This window comes from Heterodontus francisci, chromosome 25 (assembly GCF_036365525.1).
Source record: "Heterodontus francisci isolate sHetFra1 chromosome 25, sHetFra1.hap1, whole genome shotgun sequence".
NCBI classification, from domain to species: domain Eukaryota; kingdom Metazoa; phylum Chordata; class Chondrichthyes; order Heterodontiformes; family Heterodontidae; genus Heterodontus; species Heterodontus francisci.
In genome coordinates this window covers 71,819,726-71,838,240 of record NC_090395.1, presented here as the reverse complement: position 1 = coordinate 71,838,240, position 18,515 = coordinate 71,819,726, and the positions used below count along the sequence as shown (strand labels likewise).

Here is an 18,515-nt window from a genome sequence, read left to right as displayed (position 1 = left end):
TTCAGAATTGCTTATTGCAGAGTCTGCTGGCTTTTTAAGGATGGCTAGTCATTTCGCACCAGTGTGAATGTTGAACGTGGTGCGTAAGCATGGCTGATGCAGCAGCCTAGTACGTCTGGCATGGTTGATCTGATTTGAGTTCTGGGGCAGCCTGTCTTCACTGTTTGTAGTTTCATCTATTCAGCCTCAGGTGCTTGTAGTGAGGTGGTGGCCTCCATTTTATCAAGCATGCTGTTCTGCTTGACATTGCAGCATTGTTAGGATCAAGTGACTGTTGCTCTGCCATACGGAAGCATAAAGGAATAACCTCATAGGCAGGTATCCGGGATTGTCACTGTAGGCATATTTTTCTTCCTCTACATGAAACATTCACTGGGCTTTGTTAAAGATGTGGAAAGTAATAACTTTTGTTTTTGGTGGATTAAAATCAGATTGTGTTCAAAAACCTGGCTTGTGCAACAGCTTGTCAGTAATACTGGCAAGTTCAGATGATTGCCAAGCTAATAAGAGTTTTGTAGATTGCATTTTTGTTTTTAAATGGGGTTGTATCTTTTTTGTCATAGAGATAGTGACGCTGTTTAAGAACGTCACAGGATGCGCGAATACAAATTGGTCGTCCTCGGTTCAGGAGGTGTGGGGAAGTCTGCGCTGGTGAGTATCAATAAAAGCACTAATGGTAGCTCAATATTCCTTTTTATAGTTGTAATATACTGTACTCAATGTAAATGGGATTATTGAAAACTAACATTTCAGATATTCAATGATGTTGCTTTGAGTGAAACTGGAGTGATTTTGCTTGCTCACAGAACCAGTGGCTCCGAGCTGAGTTTCTGAACATGTCCTCTCCATCACCAAGACCACCTACTTGGACCTCCATAATATCTGCTGTCTTTTTCTTCCTCTGCCTCAGCCCATCTTTATGCTGAAGCCCTCATCAACAGAAAGCAGTTGAGGCCAAAACATTGTTTGTTTTCAAGGAATTAGATATAGCTCTTGGGTCTGAAGGGATCAAAGGGTATGGGGCGAAAGCGGGAGCAGGCTACTGAGTTGGATGATCAACCATGATCATAATGAATGGCTAAGCAGGCTCGAAGGGCCGAATGGCGTCCTCCTATTTTCTATGTTTCTATCCATGTCCATGCCTCTTACTTTCCACTCCCAATTTGAGCTCGTCCAAATTTCTGCTGCCTGTGTCCTAATTTGCACCAAGTCCCATTCATCTGTGCTTGCTGACCTATTATTGGCTCCTGTTCCGGCAACACTTTTTTTAAAAAAAACAATTCTTGCTGTTTCAAATCTCACCATAGCCTTGCATCTTCCTATCTGTAACCTCCTCCATCTCTACAACTATGAGATCTTTGCATTCCTCCAATTCTGGCCTCCTTGCTCAGCCCCAATTTTTATTGCTGCACCATTGCCAGATGTGATTTCAGCTGCCTGGGCCTCAAGTTCTGGAATTTCTTCCCAAAACATCTGCCCCTCTAACCCCCTCTCTCCTCCTGAAAACCTACCTCTTTGGCCAAGCGTTTGGTCACCTGTCTTAAAATCTGACAAGTCACAAATGACATTGCCAATTCTCTTGTGAAGAGCCTTGGGACATTTTATTACAAAGAAAAAGAACAAAGAACAGTACAGCACAGGAACAGGCCATTTGGCCCTCCAAACCTGTGCCGATCTTGATGCCTGCCTAAACTAAAACCTTCTGCACTTCTGGGGTCCGTATCCCTCTATTCCCATCCTATTCATGTATTTGTCAAGATGCCTCTTAAACGTCTCTATGGTACGTGCTTCCACCACCTCCCCCGGCAACAAGTTCCAGGCACTCACCACCCACTGTGTAAAGAACTTGCCTCGCACATCCCCTCTAAACTTTGCCCCTCTCAACTTAAACCTATGTCCCCTAGTAACTGACTCTTCCACCCTGGGAAAAGCTTCTGACTATCCACTCTGTCCATGCCGCTTATAACTTTGTAAACCTCTATCATGTCGCCCCTCCACCTCCGTCGTTCCAGTGAAAACAATCCGAGTTTATCCAACATCTCCTCATAGCTAATGCCCTCCAGACCAGGCAACAACCTGGTAAGCCTCTTCTGTACCCTCTCCAAAGCCTCCACGTCCTTCTGGTAGTGTGGCGACCAGAATTGCACGCAATATTCTAACTGTGGCCTAACTAAGTTTCTGTACAGCTGCAGCATGACTTGCCAATTTTTATACTGTATGCCCGACCGATGAAGGCAAGCATGCTGTATGCTTTCTTGACTACCTTATCCACCTGCGTTGCCACTTTCAGTGACCTGTGGACCTGTACGCCTAGATCTCTCTGCCTGTCAATACTCCTGAGGGTTCTGCCATTTACTGTATACTTCCCACCTGCATTAGACCTTCCAAAATGCATTGCCTCACATTTGTCCGGATTAAACTCCATCTGCCATTTCTCCGCCCAAGTCTCCAACCGATCTATATCCTGCCGTATCCTCTGACAATCCTCATCACTGTCCGCAACTCCACCAACCTTTGTGTCGTCTGCAAACTTACTAATCAGACCAGCTACATTTTCCTCCAAATCATTTATAAAAACTACAATCAGCAAAGGTCCCAGCACTGATCCCTGCGGAACACCTCTAGTCACATCCCTCCATTCAGAAAAGCACCCTTCCACTGCTACCCTCTCTCTTCTATGACCGAGCCAGTTCTGTTTCCATCTTGCCAGCTCCCCTCTGATCCCATGTGACTTCACCTTTTGTATCAGTCTGCCATGAGGGACCTTGTCAAAGGCTTTACTGAAGTCCATATAGATAACATCCACTGCCCTTCCTTCATCAATCATCTTCGTCACTTCCTCAAAAAACTCAATCAAATTAGTGAGACACGACGTCCCCTTCACAAAACCTTGCTGCCTCTCGCTAATAAGTCCATTTATTTCCAAGTGGGAGTAAATCCTGTCCCGAAAAATCCTCTCAAATACTTTCCCTACCACTGACGTAAGGCTCACCGGCCTATAATTTCCTGGATTATCCTTGCTACCCTTCTTAAACAAAGGAACATTACACTAAAGACGTGATATAAATGCACATTGTCTGCTTGCTAGCATGTGATTTTAATAAACAGGAAAATCGCAGGCACCGTCTGTCTCGCTGTTCATACGAAGCAATTCCATTTTCTAAAAAGTACTATGCAGTTCTGCAAATTCTTTTGGACATGAGCTGTTAGCTCCCCCCCACACCATGGACCTGTTGCCACATGATGGAAACAGGGTGTGTTTTATAAACTGACACCCAACTGTGCAGTGAGCAAGTCAGCTGAACTCAGGAAATTGCCCACCTTTATTGGAATTGTAACATAAGCAAAACCAGGTCTTGGTAGGCTCCTCCACTAGCTTGCGGGCAAATGCAGATAAGTTGTACAAAACATATAGATCTCTGGGCTTTGCTTCACTCAGTTGATCCCTACACTTGGTCTGGTCTAGGGACGTGAAAAAGAAATCGTCCAGCTCCCTGCTTCTGATGACTATCCTGGTACCCCCATTAGAAGTACATGTTCGTAAATGGATCTTGAGTGAATATAAAATGTCTAGTATGATGGCTCCAACAGTTAACTGGTCTGCTGAAACCCAATGACAAGGCTTTCAGATGATTGGCCGCTACAGCAAGGTAGTGGAGGGATACTAGTTTTCTATAATTGTAAGGAATGTGAGCTTAAGGGATGGTGAGTGTTTGGGCAGGAGGAATAAAAGTTGCTTTATCTGTGTATTTAATTTACTGGGAGGAAAAACGGCAATTGCCTTTTCAATTGAGCATCCCATGGTTGAAAAGCATAGATGAGCATGTACTAAAGAACTGATTGGGTGATGCTGCATGTTTTAAAAAACCTATTGATTTGAGAAAGGGCAGTGAGGAGTTCCATAATTGAGTCACTCTCTTCACTCAGCTTCATCCATACACTTCTGGCTAAAGTAACTGGATAGTGATCGGAACCTGGGACCCTGCCTTTTTTTTTGTTTGTTTCCAACTACCTTGACCAGACGCACTATAGTCAGGTGCAGTTCTCTTGCTAATCTTGCTAAGAAGGGATTGAAGGGGAACAGGTATTAGTAGAAATCTGTCTTAGACAGCAGTATCAGGTTAGCTGCCCATTATACAAAATGCCTGATTGTAGTTAATAGAACTGAATATAAGGGACGGCCAAGCTGATACCATCTGTTCTGCGTTACTGCCCAAGACACAACTCTGCCCCGTAGTCTTTTGACAGCACACTGATTTGAATCCGCCTTTCAACGGCTGCTGTAACTGTCTTAATGTATGCCTTATCTGAAGTAATGCATTCACAAGGCAATATTCTTATATAACCAATGACTTGAAAGTATTACTGTAACTTGAAATTCAATTAATGCTGCAGTTGCACATGTGCCTGTTTTTAAGTGTGCATCCGTGCAAGGGGGTGTAAGGTTATTGGGGATAGTTGGAAATGTGGAGTAATCAGGTCAGTCATGAACTTATTGAATGGGCAGAGCAGGGTCGAGTGGCCTACTCCTCCTAATTCGTATGTAATGTTTTATAAATGACTTGTCAGCTCGGGTAGATGTTATTGAAAGAGAAGTAAGTTGTCCTAATGTCCTGGCCAATGTTCATTCTTCAGACAAAATCACCAAAACAGGTTAGCCATTTGTTTCATTGCCGTTTGTGGAACTTGCTTTGTCAAATTGACTGCTACTTATTTCTTTAAGTGATTGCACTTCAAAAATTCTTCAGATGTAAAATGCTTTTGCATATTCTGAGGACGTAAAATGCTCCATAAGTGTAAATTTGTTAATTCTTGAAGTTTTATTACCCGTTAAGCTAATAAGCTGAAAATGTTAAAAGAACGAACTAAACTGTTCTTGAGGCATGATAGTATGGCTTACAGTCATATTCATTTAGCTTTCCTGAGATGTTTCATTTAGTTGAATTTGATAAAGTTCATCATTGAACCTTCCAAATTGAACAGTTTGATCAGTAACTGAAATATGTCCAAGGCCTTTGTCTCTACATAATTAAATGTGAATATTTTCTCCCAGTGATTTATCTTCCTCCACTTCTTTTGCTGTCAACATAAAGCTCACAATTCATTTGATACATAAATTATTGGATTTCTAAATGTTTTTTTAATCCACAAATTGTGACAGTCCTCAACTGTGCCAAGGATTATAATATTTGTGTTGACTGTTTTGATTAGAAACATGTCAGTATAGTAAGGGCTATTATATTATATAATATAAAATTGTTTCTGCTTTTTACCTAAACTGCAAATTAATTAAGAGTTGGGGACCTCTGCTCCAGTTCTGTTGTCATTATTGGCTTTTGTTTATTGATTCCTGCATTGAAGAAGCGGTCGCTATGTTGAGTAGAAGCAGTTTCTGTCTGATATTCTTTCCTTCAGGGTGCCCTTAATTATTCTACTTAACCACATAACATCACTGGCTTGCAGTTGCAACACTAATTCTCTTCACCATTCTCCAATCATCACGCTTCATGGCCCGTTTTTAGTGATTCCCTAGTGATACCTGCCAGGATAAGCTTGATGTGTTTTTTTTTTACCCGACTGCAATGTCCTTATTGTATGCAGCCTAAGTGCTTGTGGTCGCCAGCCTATGAGCCACCTCTTTGTAATTTCTTAATGGCTCCTCATCTCAACTGGAAAATTCTACCTCTGCATTGGGAATGAAGTGTTGCTATCCTTTGTACACTGACTTTCCCTTGGTCAGGTTAATGCTTTTTTGGCTTTTAGCTGCCACATTGCTTGTCTTGTTGCCCACTTTGCTTTCTTTGAGGTACTCCGCCATCTATGAGTACTTTGTATTTTCTAACAATATGATCTATTCCAGCCTTCGTGCCCTCTTCAGTCCTTCAAAATGTTTCCTAAAGTTTAGAATCTCAGATGTACTCTTCCCCTTCTCCACTTTAAGCCTGACTTATGGTTGCTATTTCTCAGTTGCTCTGCATAATCTCCCCAACCATACCTTGTTGGAGGACAAGGATGCAGACCCAGTTTGTAAACTACTCCAATACAATCCAAGTAGGGTTTAATCATGAAAATCTTTTAAGGCTCCAGTTTGGCTTATTTATTTTGATATTCTAAAAACTATCATGTCTTCACTGTGAATAAATTGAAACTTCACTGGGGCAGCCCAATTATGATTCAATGCCCTGCCCCCTGATCTGCCACATGTCCTGGGTGCCTCAGCTAAAAATATTTTAAAGAATATTGTTGTAGCCTAGATTGCTGAGAACGTCCAGGCAGTGGTTGTTAGTAGCATTTGGTTTTGTACATGCTGCATCAACAGCTGGTCGGGCATCCGTTTGCAAACATCAACAGTTGCAGCATGAAAGCAGGTGTGAATCATAGTTTTAACGATCAACTCTATTTGCCTAATGGGTTCTCGGTGCCTGATGTGCATTGTTTTAACCTTCATTGCATTCTAGAGTGTAACTATCTTAAGCACCAAATTGCTCCGATTCCATTCAATTTTACATAAGTTGGCAACTGTACTCTAAATATTGTGAATGTTACTTTATCTGTGGTGCTGCTGCTGATATGGAAGTGAGCTGAACAAAATATTCTTGTATTCAGTGCTGTATAAGTTAGTCAAACTTCATTGCACATATCTTTGGTCACCTGTCAACACTGACCCTACCATCTCTTGTTCTGGTGTTATGAGATCAGCTTTTCTTTAATTTTCCTGGCCTTTGAATGTGTATTCAGCCTTGTTGGCTTTTGAAGCATCTTTACAGATCCTGGTGATTAATATTACTCCTATCGTTTTGGAATAATTCCATATTTGCACTTGTACTGAGGCCTTGTATTGAAACTACAGGCAGTCTGACATCTGAAGCAGCATACCCCTGCAGGTCTCGCTCCTGCTTGTTTCATTGCTGCTTAGTCTTTTTTTGTGTGTGCTGATTTTGTCACTCGTGCAGGACACAATTTTTATTGCTGCAAAAAATAGGGCAGCTCTACAGTGACCTAGAAAAGAGCAGCAGTACAGAATCAGAATGGTTACAGCACAGGAGGCAGACATTCGGCCCATTGTATTCATGCCAGCTTTCCAAGAGCAACTCCGTTCTGCTCCCCTGACTTTTCCCTGTAGCCCTGCAATTTTTTTTTTCAGTTGCTTATCCAATTCTCTGGAATGTCACAATTGAGTTTGCCTCCACCACACACTCAGGCAGTGCATTCCAGATCCTGACTACTTGCTGCATTAAAAAAAAAGCTCTTCTTGTTGTTGCTTTTGCCATTCACTTTAAATTGGAGTCTTCTGGTCCTCGACACTTCTGCAAATGGGGACAGTTTCTCTCTATCTACTCTGTCCAGAGCCCTCATGATTTTGAATATCTCTATCAAACAATCTCCCGACCTTCTCGTCTAAGGAACAATCCAAGCTTCTTTAATCTATCCATGTAACTGATGTCCCTCATCCTTGGAGTCATTCTTGTAAATCTTTTCCTCTCATTCTCTAAATACTTCCCATCCTTCCTAAAAATGTGGTTCCCAGAATTGGAAAAAAATATTCCATTTGAGACCGCAGTAGTGTTTTATAAAGGTTCTTAATAACTTCCGTGTTTTTGTAATCTGTGCTTCTATCTATAAAGGCCAGATCCCGTGTGCCTTTTTAATCACTTTCTTCATCTCTTCAACGATTTGTGCACCTTCAGAATTGTACTCATTTTATCTTGCCTCTCCTTGTTTTTCCTACCAAAATACATCACTTCACACTTCTCTGCATTAAATTTCATTTGCTGCATGTCTGCTGATTCTGCCAGCTTGTCTTCACTATCCTTCTCATGGTTCGCAGTACTTCCAAGTTTGGAAGTTTTGAAATTGTGCCTTGTGCACCCAAGTGTAGATCATTAATATACATCAAGAAAAGCAGTGGTCCTGGTAACGATCCTTGGGGAACCTCACTGCATATCTTCCCCCAGTTCAAAAAAAGCAGTCATTCACTACACTCTTTCCTGTTATTCAGCCAACTTCATATTCATTCTGCCACTTTCCCTTTTATTCCACGTGTTTCAACTTTGCTGGATACAATAAAACACAGCTCCTGGAGAGTCTGCCATTTAACCACAAAAATTAAATTGGTTCACCCTCTACCTTGCTATCTGAGGCAACAGAATGGCCCACATTTGCAGAATTAAATTTTTATTGAATTGTTAATTGATTAGAACTTTACATAAAACAAAAAGCAGTTTCTTCACTTCCCTGACTCATTCAGATCTATCTCCTGATCATTGGCCTATAAAGGTTAACTACCTCTCTCCACAGATGCTGATTGACCGACTGTTTCCAGCATTGTTCTTTTTAATTTATAACTTTTTCATAGCTGAGAATCACTTTTTAAAAAAAAACACTCATTCCCCTTGGTAAGAATTTTGAGTAGTTTGTGACTCGTGTTTGCAACCCATTACAGTTGTAATTAGTGGTTTAGATTTTCTGACATGAACATATTGGGTTAACTCATCATTCTCGTAAGGAAGCTTAGGCCAGTGTGTTTAATCTTTAAGATTACCATACTTTTTAAAATTCTTATAAAACATTGTAACAGTCTATTGTAGCTTCCCTGCAGCCATTCTTCATCCTAATACAAATTTATTCATTTTAAAGATTTCACCCCTACCTGGCAAATGTCATTTTTGTTTAAAGTAAAATCAGTATTTTGTCATTGGTAATGCTCAATTATCAGGTGCTCAATGCTGTGGTTCCCAAACCAGTGGTGTGTTTTATAAAGCAATATATAAATAAACCTCAGCTGGAGTTTACAAGCCACTACAATAATGAACATAATCGATACAAAACACCACATGCAAGCTGCATAAAGTTTTGACCTTTGTCTTTTCATGGATTTTGGTTCTAGCAGTTGTGTCCATGACTTCTGTTTTAATTTTTGTAACCATGAAATAGTGGTTATTAATATGTCCTGTTTGCCATTCACCTGTGGTACTAGGTAGACATGATTAGATTAGAGATACAGCACTGAAACAGGCCCTTCGGCCCACCGAGTCTGTGCCGACCATCAACCACCCATTTATACTAATCCTACACTAATCCCATATTCCTACCAAACATCCCCACCTGTCCCTATATTTCCCTACCACCTACCTATACTAGTGACAATTTATAATGGCCAATTTACCTATCAACCTGCAAGTCTTTTGGCTTGTGGGAGGAAACCGGAGCACCCGGAGAAAACCCACGCAGACACGGAGAACTTGCAAACTCCACACAGGCAGTACCCAGAATTGAACCCGGGTCCCTGGAGCTGTGAGTCTGCAGTGCTAACCACTGCGCCACTGTGCCGCCCTTCATATGTCTCTGAAGCTGCAGTGTTAGGTGTATATTGTTTTGTGCTCTTGGCCCGGCAGCTTAAACATTTCAGTCTTGTGCTTTTTCTCCCCATTTTTGTCCTACCCCTGCAGGACATTCTGAATAGAATCCCAGAATAATACAGCACAAAGAGGATGTTAAGCTCATTAATTCTGTATCTGCTCTTTCCGAAAGTAGTCCAGGTAGTCTCATTCCCCTTCCAATTCCATCCAATCTTCTCCTTCAAGCGTTCATCCCAATTCCCTTTTGAAAGATACTATTGAATCTGTTTCCACCACCTTATCAGGCAGTGCATTCTGAATCCTAACTAATAGCATTAAAAAGTTCCTCCTCACATCTCCTCTGGCTCTTGTCAATCATAAATCTGTGCTCTCTAGTTAGCAATCCTTCAGCTATTGAAAATAGTTTCTCTATTTGCTCTGTCTAAAACCTTCATAATTTTTTTTTAAAACCTATCAAATTTCCTCTTGGCCTTCTCAACTGAGAGCAATCTCAACATTTGGAGTCTTTCCATGTCGCCGTAATTCCTGAGCCCTAAAACCATTCTAGTGAATCTTTTCTGTACTCTCTCAAGTCTTCATGCCCTTCCTAAAATGTAGTGCCCAGAACTCCAGCTGGGGTGAAACTAGTATTTTGTAGATTATTAGTGAATGTTTACTGATATATTTTGTATTTTCTCTTTCAGACTGTACAGTTTGTCCAGGGAATATTTGTTGAAAAGTATGACCCAACAATAGAAGACTCCTACAGAAAGGTGAGATTTAATGAGGTTGGTTGGAGGCTGGTGTGGGAAAAGGCAGGTGGGTGGTATTGGTATATGTGTGTACATAGCCTTTCCACATAGACAAAAACATTCCATAAGCTTTGAGTTACTGAGATGGCTGTTTGCTTTTTAATGTGACTCATAGTATAAGGACATAAATAGGAGCAGGTGCAGGCTTGTCAGTTCATCTGCCATTCAATATTATGGATCATCTTCTGATCTCAACTCCACTTTCTGCCCAATCCCCAAATCCTTTGATTTTCTTAGAGTTCAAAAATCTATCGATCTCTGCCTTGAATGTATTCAACGACTGAGCATCTACAATGCTCTGGTTTGGAGAATTCCAAAAGTTCACAACCATCTAAGTGAAAATGTTTCTCCTCATCTCATGAGGTTATTCATTTTGGCACAAAGCATAGAAAAACAGAATTTTTTTAAATGGTGAGGAACTATAAGCTTGTGTGAGCATAATGGTTGGGGAGGCCTCTGTATCTTGTACCATTACAATAAATACATAGTGCAAATGTGAGTATTGAGATCACCTGCCCAATGACTGTCAATCACTCATTTTTAATTTGATAACCAAATACAATTAGCCACATCTGGATTTCCAGTTGGCCAAATGTAGCTAATGTATTGGACAACCTAGTCTAAACCATGGAATATCTGCAAGGTGTGGATCTTTTACTGATTTTTTTTTTATAAAGTTGACACGTAGTGCTCATCTTTTATGCCATAGTTCATAAAAACTGCAACTTAGGTTAACATATTGCAGACTAGAATTGAGACAAAGTGGCATGAATCATCTTCAGAGAATGCTTTAATGTGTGCTCTAGCATAATTGTGGAGTGAATACACTTGTCTATTTGTCTGCCTGTTTAAATGTAAATTGTTGTGAAGACTAGTCTCCTTCTGCAGTTGCTTGACAAACAAGATATCAGCCCTCTAGTTTGCTTCATAATCTGCTACCTGTAAGATTTATAAGGATGATAGTAGAACTGAGAGGTTATAATTATCTGGGAAGACTGAATAGGCTGCTACTCTTTTCTTTCTCTAAAGGAGAGAATGCTTAGAGATATATATATATGATAGAGAGAGATATGTAGCTACTGGCAACACCTATGCAGTCATATTCAGCTGGCCTCCAACACCGGAAACATCAGAGGGATGTATGATGGCATTAAGAGAGCTTTTGGGCCAACCATCAAGAAGATCGCCCCCCCCCCCCCCCCCCTCAAATCTAAATCAGGGGACACAATCACTGACCAACGCAAGCAAATGGACCCCTGGGTTGAGCACTACCTAGAACTGTACTCCAGGGAGAATGTTGTCACTGAGACTGCCCTCAATGCAGCCCAGCCTCTACCAGTCATGGATGAGCTGGACGTACAGCCAACAAAATTGGAACGCAGTGATGCCATTGATTCTCTAGCCAGCGGAAAAGCCCCTGGGAAGGACAGCATTACCCCTGAAATAATCACGAGTGCCAAGCCTACTATACTCTCAGCACTACATGAACTGCCTTGCCTGTGCTGGGACGAGGGAGCAGTACCACAGGACATGCGCGATGCCGATATCATCACCCTCTTAAAAACAAAGGTGACCGCGGTGACTACAACAACTACCATGGAATCTCCCTGCTCAGCATAGTGGGGAAAGTCTTTGCTCGAGTCGCTTTAAACAGGCTCCAGAAACTGGCCGAGCGCGTCTGCCCTGAGGCACAGTGTGGCTTTCGTGCAGAGAGATCAACCATTGACATGCTGTTCTCCCTTCGTCAGATACAGGAGAAATGCCGCGAACAACAGATGCCCCTCTACATTGCTTTCATTGATCTCACCAAAGCCTTTGACCTCGTCAGCAGACGTGGTCTCTTCAGACTACTAGAAAAGATCGGATGTCCACCAAAGCTACTAAGTATCATCACCTCATTCCATGACAATATGAAAGGCACAATTCAGCATAGCGGCACCTCATCAGACCCCTTTCCTATCCTGAGTGGCGTGAAACAGGGCTGTGTTCTCGCACCCACACTGTTTGGGATTTTCTTCTCCCTGCTGCTCTCACATGCGTTCAAGTCTTCAGAAGAAGGAATTTTCCTCCACACAAGATCAGGGGTCAGGTTGTTCAACCTTGCCCGTCTAAGAGCGAAGTCCAAAGTACAGAAAGTCCTCATCAGGGAACTCCTCTTTGCTGATGATGCTGCTTTAACATCTCACACTGAAGAGTGTCTGCAGAGTCTCATCGACAGTTTTGCAGCTGCCTGCAACGAATTTGGCCTAACCATCAGCCTCAAGAAAACGAACATCATGGGACAGGATGTCAGAAATGCTCCATCCATCAATATTGGCGACCACACTCTGGAAGTGGTTCAAGAGTTCACCTACTTAAGCTCAACTATCACCAGTAACCTGTCTCTAGATGCAGAAATCAACATGGGAAAGGTTTCCACTGCTATGTCCAGACTGGCCAAGAGAGTGTGGGAAAATGGCGCACTGACACAGAACACAAATGTCCGAGTGTATCAAGCCTGTGTCCTCAGTACCTTGCCCATCAGCAGCGAGGCCTGGACAACGTATGTCAGCCAAGAGTGACGTCTCAATTCATTCCATCTTCGCTACCTCCGGAGAATACTTGGCATCAGGTGGCAGGACCGTATCTCCAACACCGAAGTCCTCGAGGTGGCCAACATTCCCAGCTTATACACACTACTGAGTCAGCGGCACTTGAGATGGCTTGGCCATGTGAGCCGCATGGAAGATGGCAGGATCCCCAAAGACACATTGTACAGCGAGGTCGCCACTGGTATCAGACCCACCGGCCGTCCATGTCTCCGCTTTAAAGACATCTGCAAACGCGACATGAAGTCCTGTGACATTGATCACAAGTTGTGGGAGTCAGTTGCCAGCGATCGCCAGAACAGGCGGGCAGCCATAAAGGCGGGGGCTAAAGTGTGGCGAGTCGAAGAGACTTAGCAGTTGGCAGAAAAAAAGACAGAAGTGCAAGGGGAGAGCCAACTGTGTAACAGCCCCGACAAACAAATTTTTCTGCAGCACCTGTGGAAGAATCTGTCACTCTAGAATTGGCCTTTATAGCTACTCCAGGCGCTGCTCCACAAACCACTGACCACCTCCAGGCGCTTACCCATTGTCTCTCGTGACAAGGAGGCCGAAGAAAGAATACACTTGTCTATTTGTCTGCCTGTTTAAATGTAAATTGTTGTGAAGAATCTGCAGTCTCCTCCTGCAGTTGCTTGACAAACAAGATATCAGCCCTCTGTAGTTTGCTTCATAATCTGCTACCTGTAAGATTCATAAGGATGATAGCAGAACTGAGAAGTTATAATTATCTGGGAAGACTGAATAGGCTGCTACTCTTTTTTTTCTCTAAAGGAGAGAATGCTTAGAGAGAGATATGATATAGGGGTCTTTAGGATAATGAAAGGGTTTGATGGGGTAGATGTGGAGAACATGTTTGCACTTGTGAGGGAGACCAGAACTAGAGGCTGTAAAAAATAAGGTAATCACGAATAAATCCAATAGGGTATTTAGGAGAAACTTTATTACCCAAAGAATGTAGAATGTGCAACTGCAAGGGGTAGTTCAGGCAAATAGCATAGATAAATTTAAGGGAAGCTATTTAAGCACATGAGGCGGAAAAATGGAGTATGCTGATCAGGCTAGGTGAAGAGTTGGTGGGAAGAGAATTGTGTGAAGCATAAATGTAGGCATAGACCAGTTAGGCCAGATGGCTTATTTATGTGTTGTAGACTCTGTAATCTGAACCAGGCAGGGCTACATAATTGTGCTAGCTAGAGAACCTAGCACAATCATAGATGAACCATTACCTCAAGGTCTGTAGAAGTTCAAAAGGAAGTCTCGCCGCCACCACCATCTTGAAGCTACTAAGAATGTGCAATAAATGTGCCCTGTTGGGTGTTGCCCTAAAACTGACCAAATATATTTTTGAATAGTCCAATGTACTGATTGACAGCCAGCCTAGCTCAGTGCCACTTTTGAGAAATAAACCTGATATTGGGGCTGTGATTCTGTGCACCTGGCTTCAGATAACCTGACCAGGTAAGTGATGTGAAGCTGACTAGTGTTCTGTCCTGGATTTAGTGTTAAAAAGCAATGTCTCTGTGAGCATTTTGCTTGATGGGAGTGGGTGCTGAGGTTGTGTCCCTAAACCTTAACTATTGAAAACCGGCTTCTCTGGACTTGTGTAAATGGGGTATGTTAATGGTGACAGTATGTGTATGTGGACGCATTACTGGGCCAATAAGAGCTCTACATGTGGGATCAGAGTCCTAAACATTACATTTGTCTTCTGGACATATGGCGACCACTAAACAATACAAAAGCAAAGTTTTTAGAAAATAAATGAGCATTCCTAAATCATGAGGAATAGATTGAATACTGTTAAAGTATTTTTATATTGAAATCTGAATTTTTTTTTTTTGCTGCATGCTCCTCGACTTCATTTCTCCGTTACTATCCATCCTGTCCATTTAAACCTACTTTAGCCTTGCATTAAAAACAGGAAGTGCTGGAGCATCTGTGGAGCGAGAAACAGCGTTTCAGGTCAATGACCTTTTGTAACAACTGGAAGAAGTTGGCGATGTAACGGGTTTAAGCAAGTATAGTATGACCTGAGTATTTGCAGCATTTTCTGTTTTTATTTCAGATTCCAGCAAAAGTATTTTGCTTTTGTGTTAGACTTCCATTATTGAGGAATCAGTTACAAGTCCTGATCACCTTCGTAATCTGTAATTTTCTCCTTGCTGGTCTGGTCTCCCAATCTCCATACTACAAAAATGCTAAGTCATCCAAAGTTTGCTATTTAGATTAGGATTTTCCACTGCCCACACTTTTTCAGCTTAGTCAGCTTCAAGAAAGTGAATGTGTAACAGTGTTGCATTTTAAAATACAGTGCTCCAAAAATACTGTTACTGTATTAAATGCAGTTTGTTTGCAAAGCCGTTTATCACATCTACATATTGGATTATATCTAAAAAGCTGATTGTGGTGAACATAGCAACAGGAGCAGGCCAGTCAGCCCCTCAAGCATGTATGTCCTCCATTCAGTTAAATCATGGCTGATCTGTTTCTTCCATCTATCTGCCTTTGTTCCATAACCCTTAATATTCCTAGACTTGGTGTGGGGAGAAGCATTATAAAGTTTTCAGTTGATATAAAACTTGGCAAAGTCATAGCTACTGATAATTATAGGCTTCAGGATGATGTAGACAAGATGGTGAAATGGGCAGAAGCACAGCAGATGGTGTTCAATGTGGAGAAGTGTGAAGTGATGCACTTTTGGAGAACTAATGGAAAGACAGTATACTATAAATGACATGATTTTGAAAAGTGTAGATGAACAGAGAGACCTTGGTGTCCATATACATGCCCTTAAAAGTGGCAAAGCAAGTTGCAAAGGTGGTTAAAAAGCAAATGGATTTATAAATAGAGGAATAGAATATAAAAGCAAAGGGATCATGCTAGAACTTTTTAAATCACTGGTTAGGCCTCAGCTGGAGTATTGTGGACAGTTCTGGGCATTACACTTCAAGTAAGATATAAAGGCTTAGAAAGGGTGGGAGGTAGTTTACCAAGATGTTACCGTGGACTTTTGTGAGGAGAGGTTGGAAAAGTTTAGGACTGTTTTCCTTGGAATGGAGAACGTTAAGAGGTGACCTAATAGAGGCTTTCAAAATAGGTTTGGAAAGAGCAGAAAGAGAAAAATTATTCCCTCTGGTGAGTGGGTCCATTAACTAGAGGTCATAGATTCAAAATCATTGGCAAAGGATCTAGAGGAGAGATGAGAATCTTTTTCTCACTGTTGTCAGGATCTGGAATGCTTTACCTGAAAAGGTCGTGGAAGCTGATCCTGTAAATTGTAAAAGGGAGTCGGACAGCTATTTAATCTTACAGAACTATGAATAAAAAGCAGGCGTGTGAGATTAAGCATAACTGCTCTTTTAAAGAGTCAGCACAGGCAAGATGGGCTGAATGGTCTCCATCTCTGCTGTAGGTTTTTATTAAATCTATCAATTTCAGTTTTGAAATTTTCAATTGACCCCCAGCCTCGACAGCATTTCTGGTGGACGTTCCAGTCAGGTACACTTAGCTGAAAATCCTGTCCCCCAGATTCCAAAATTGAGCTCTGACGCATAAGATGAGAAACAGCCCAGGGTATAAATTGGGAGGTAGCTGGGGGTTGCCCTTAACTGCTCAGGAGTGGGGTAATGTAGGCTGCATTCGCAACATTTCAGTACCAAAATATGATTTGTTTGTTTGACCGCCCTTCAATTTTAATTGAAGGGCAATTTGATTTGAATTTAGTATAATTGATGTCATGCAGTGTTCTACTAGATAAGTGCGCAGGCTGGGCTGCAGAGGCTTAACAGTACAGGATTTGAAATTTAAAAAAAAAAACTAAATATATCTATGGTGTCATTAGTAATAAGTGAGTAGGAGTGCAGCAAATTGCAATTGAGAATCTGCTTGAGTGAAGGACTTGACCTACAGTTTTTCAAGCACACCATTCTCAATTACACAAGATCATATGCAATTTACAGTACAGAAACAGGCTGTTCGGCCCTGCTGGTCTGTTTATGCTTCGCTTGAGCTTCCTCCCACCCATCTTCTATCAACATATCTTCTAATCCTTTGTCCCTCATGTATTTAACTAGCTTCTCCTTGAATGCATTACAGGGTCCAATGTTATAGCCAACTAAGCATTCACTGCTCCAATAAATGCTTTATATTGGGTGGGGAGATGGTGCCTAGCTGTCTCATACTGTATTTCAAACGGGCAAGGAACGTTATCTTCCCTTATTTTGGTCTAGGGATCTTTTTATCTTGTTAACTGGCATGCATATCCTGTGCCACCATTTAATTTAATTGCTTGGAGGCGATTTCTAATACAGGGAGCCAAGTCAGGCCCTTCCTGTTTCAAGTCATACCAACAATCAGCCAACTGTCCCATTTTGTTTGAGCTGGTGGTTGAACTGACTTTTACTTCCTATTCCTCATTATTATCCAGCACCTGCCAGAAATTTAGTGAGGGTGGGATCAGGCTCTACAGCGGTTTCCACTGTGGCCCAAAGCCTCCTGAAGCCTAATGTCTACAATAATGTGTGACGCGTTGCTTATGCAAAGTATCAGAAGCTTCCAGCTGAAGTTGGCGCTTCCAGGAGTGTCAGAGCAAAAGTTATTGCTTTTGATACTGCTGAATTTAAAAAATGAAATGCAGCAGGAATTGATTACCTTACAGATTCAGCTCTGGTGACCGTTTTTTTAGATCCAAAAGCTTGGCGCTATATAATTTTCTAAAAGCTTGCATATACTTACTTCCCTTTTTTCCTAATAACTTCAGTTGAAACTGTGTAAAAGTAAATCCAAAACAGTGGACTATATTAAAACTTCCCATTTTGTGTTGTCATCTGATCGACTTTAGCATGGGCTCATTGCTTTCATTTCTGACTCACTGTGCAGAAGTGAAACAGTTCTCAATAAATTTGGATTAAGTTGATAATTGATTTGATCAATGAACTGGCACTGAACTAAGAGGCAAAAAGTTTCCACAGTGAGATATCTGGAAATTATTGTAACTAGAAGCTATGGATAATCATTAACAGTGCAATATTGCTGCAATCTGCCCTGTCGCAGTGTAAAAAGGTCCCCATGCTATTTTCAGTGTTTCATGTACAGTAAATTTAGCAGTGTTAATCTAGGTATTGCTGCACAGCATAAAGCTCCCCTCTGCCAATGAAACTAAATTACATAATCAGGATGGCTGGTGTGGAACCTAGAAAAAGTCAGTGCAGTAATGGGTGCTCTTCTAAAGGTTGCACATTTATCTAACCATGCATATTTAACTTGACCCAAATATTTGAAACTAGAACTAGATGCTCAAAATGGAAACTGTTCCATTCCCCAGTGCCAAAACACTTCATCTTGAGCATCCCAGAACAAGGAGACATTATCTTAAAATTAGAGAGGGGCTGTTCTGGAGTGAAATCAGGAGGCACTCTCCCACTAAGGAATCGTGGAAATTTGGAATGCACTTCTACCAAAAAGGCTGCATTTTGGAGGCCAGTTGAAATTTTCAAGGCTGAGATCAACAGATGTTTGTCAAGCAAGGGTGTCTAGGGATTAAGAATCAAAGACTGGTAAATGGGGTTGAGGCATGCGTCAGCCATGAGCTGATTGGTAGAGTAGGTTCAAAAATGATCTACTCCTGTTCCTATCTTCAATCGGTGCCAGTGAGAGTCAGGCATCATATCTTCTAATCCTTTGAGGGATTTTGGTTATGAATGCATAACGGGTACTGTTAAAATTGCTGCAGCAGTATTTGAACGTGGATAGGTTTGCTTAAGATATATTCTGTTTTC

The 18,515-nt window shown here is 41.6% G+C and overlaps 1 protein-coding gene across 5 annotated transcripts in view; it reads left to right on the top strand.

Moving 5' to 3' along the window:
- The window catches only part of rap1aa (RAP1A, member of RAS oncogene family a), a 181,746-nt gene that overhangs the window by 107,229 nt on the left and 56,002 nt on the right, over positions 1 to 18,515 (top strand). For all 5 annotated transcript variants that reach the window (XM_068057486.1, XM_068057485.1, XM_068057487.1 and 2 more), the window contains 2 exons: positions 564 to 651; positions 10,043 to 10,111. In XM_068057486.1, the coding sequence (XP_067913587.1) occupies positions 595 to 651; positions 10,043 to 10,111 (126 nt within the window). In that variant the 5' untranslated portion in view covers positions 564 to 594. The remainder of the gene's footprint in view (positions 1 to 563; positions 652 to 10,042; positions 10,112 to 18,515) is intronic.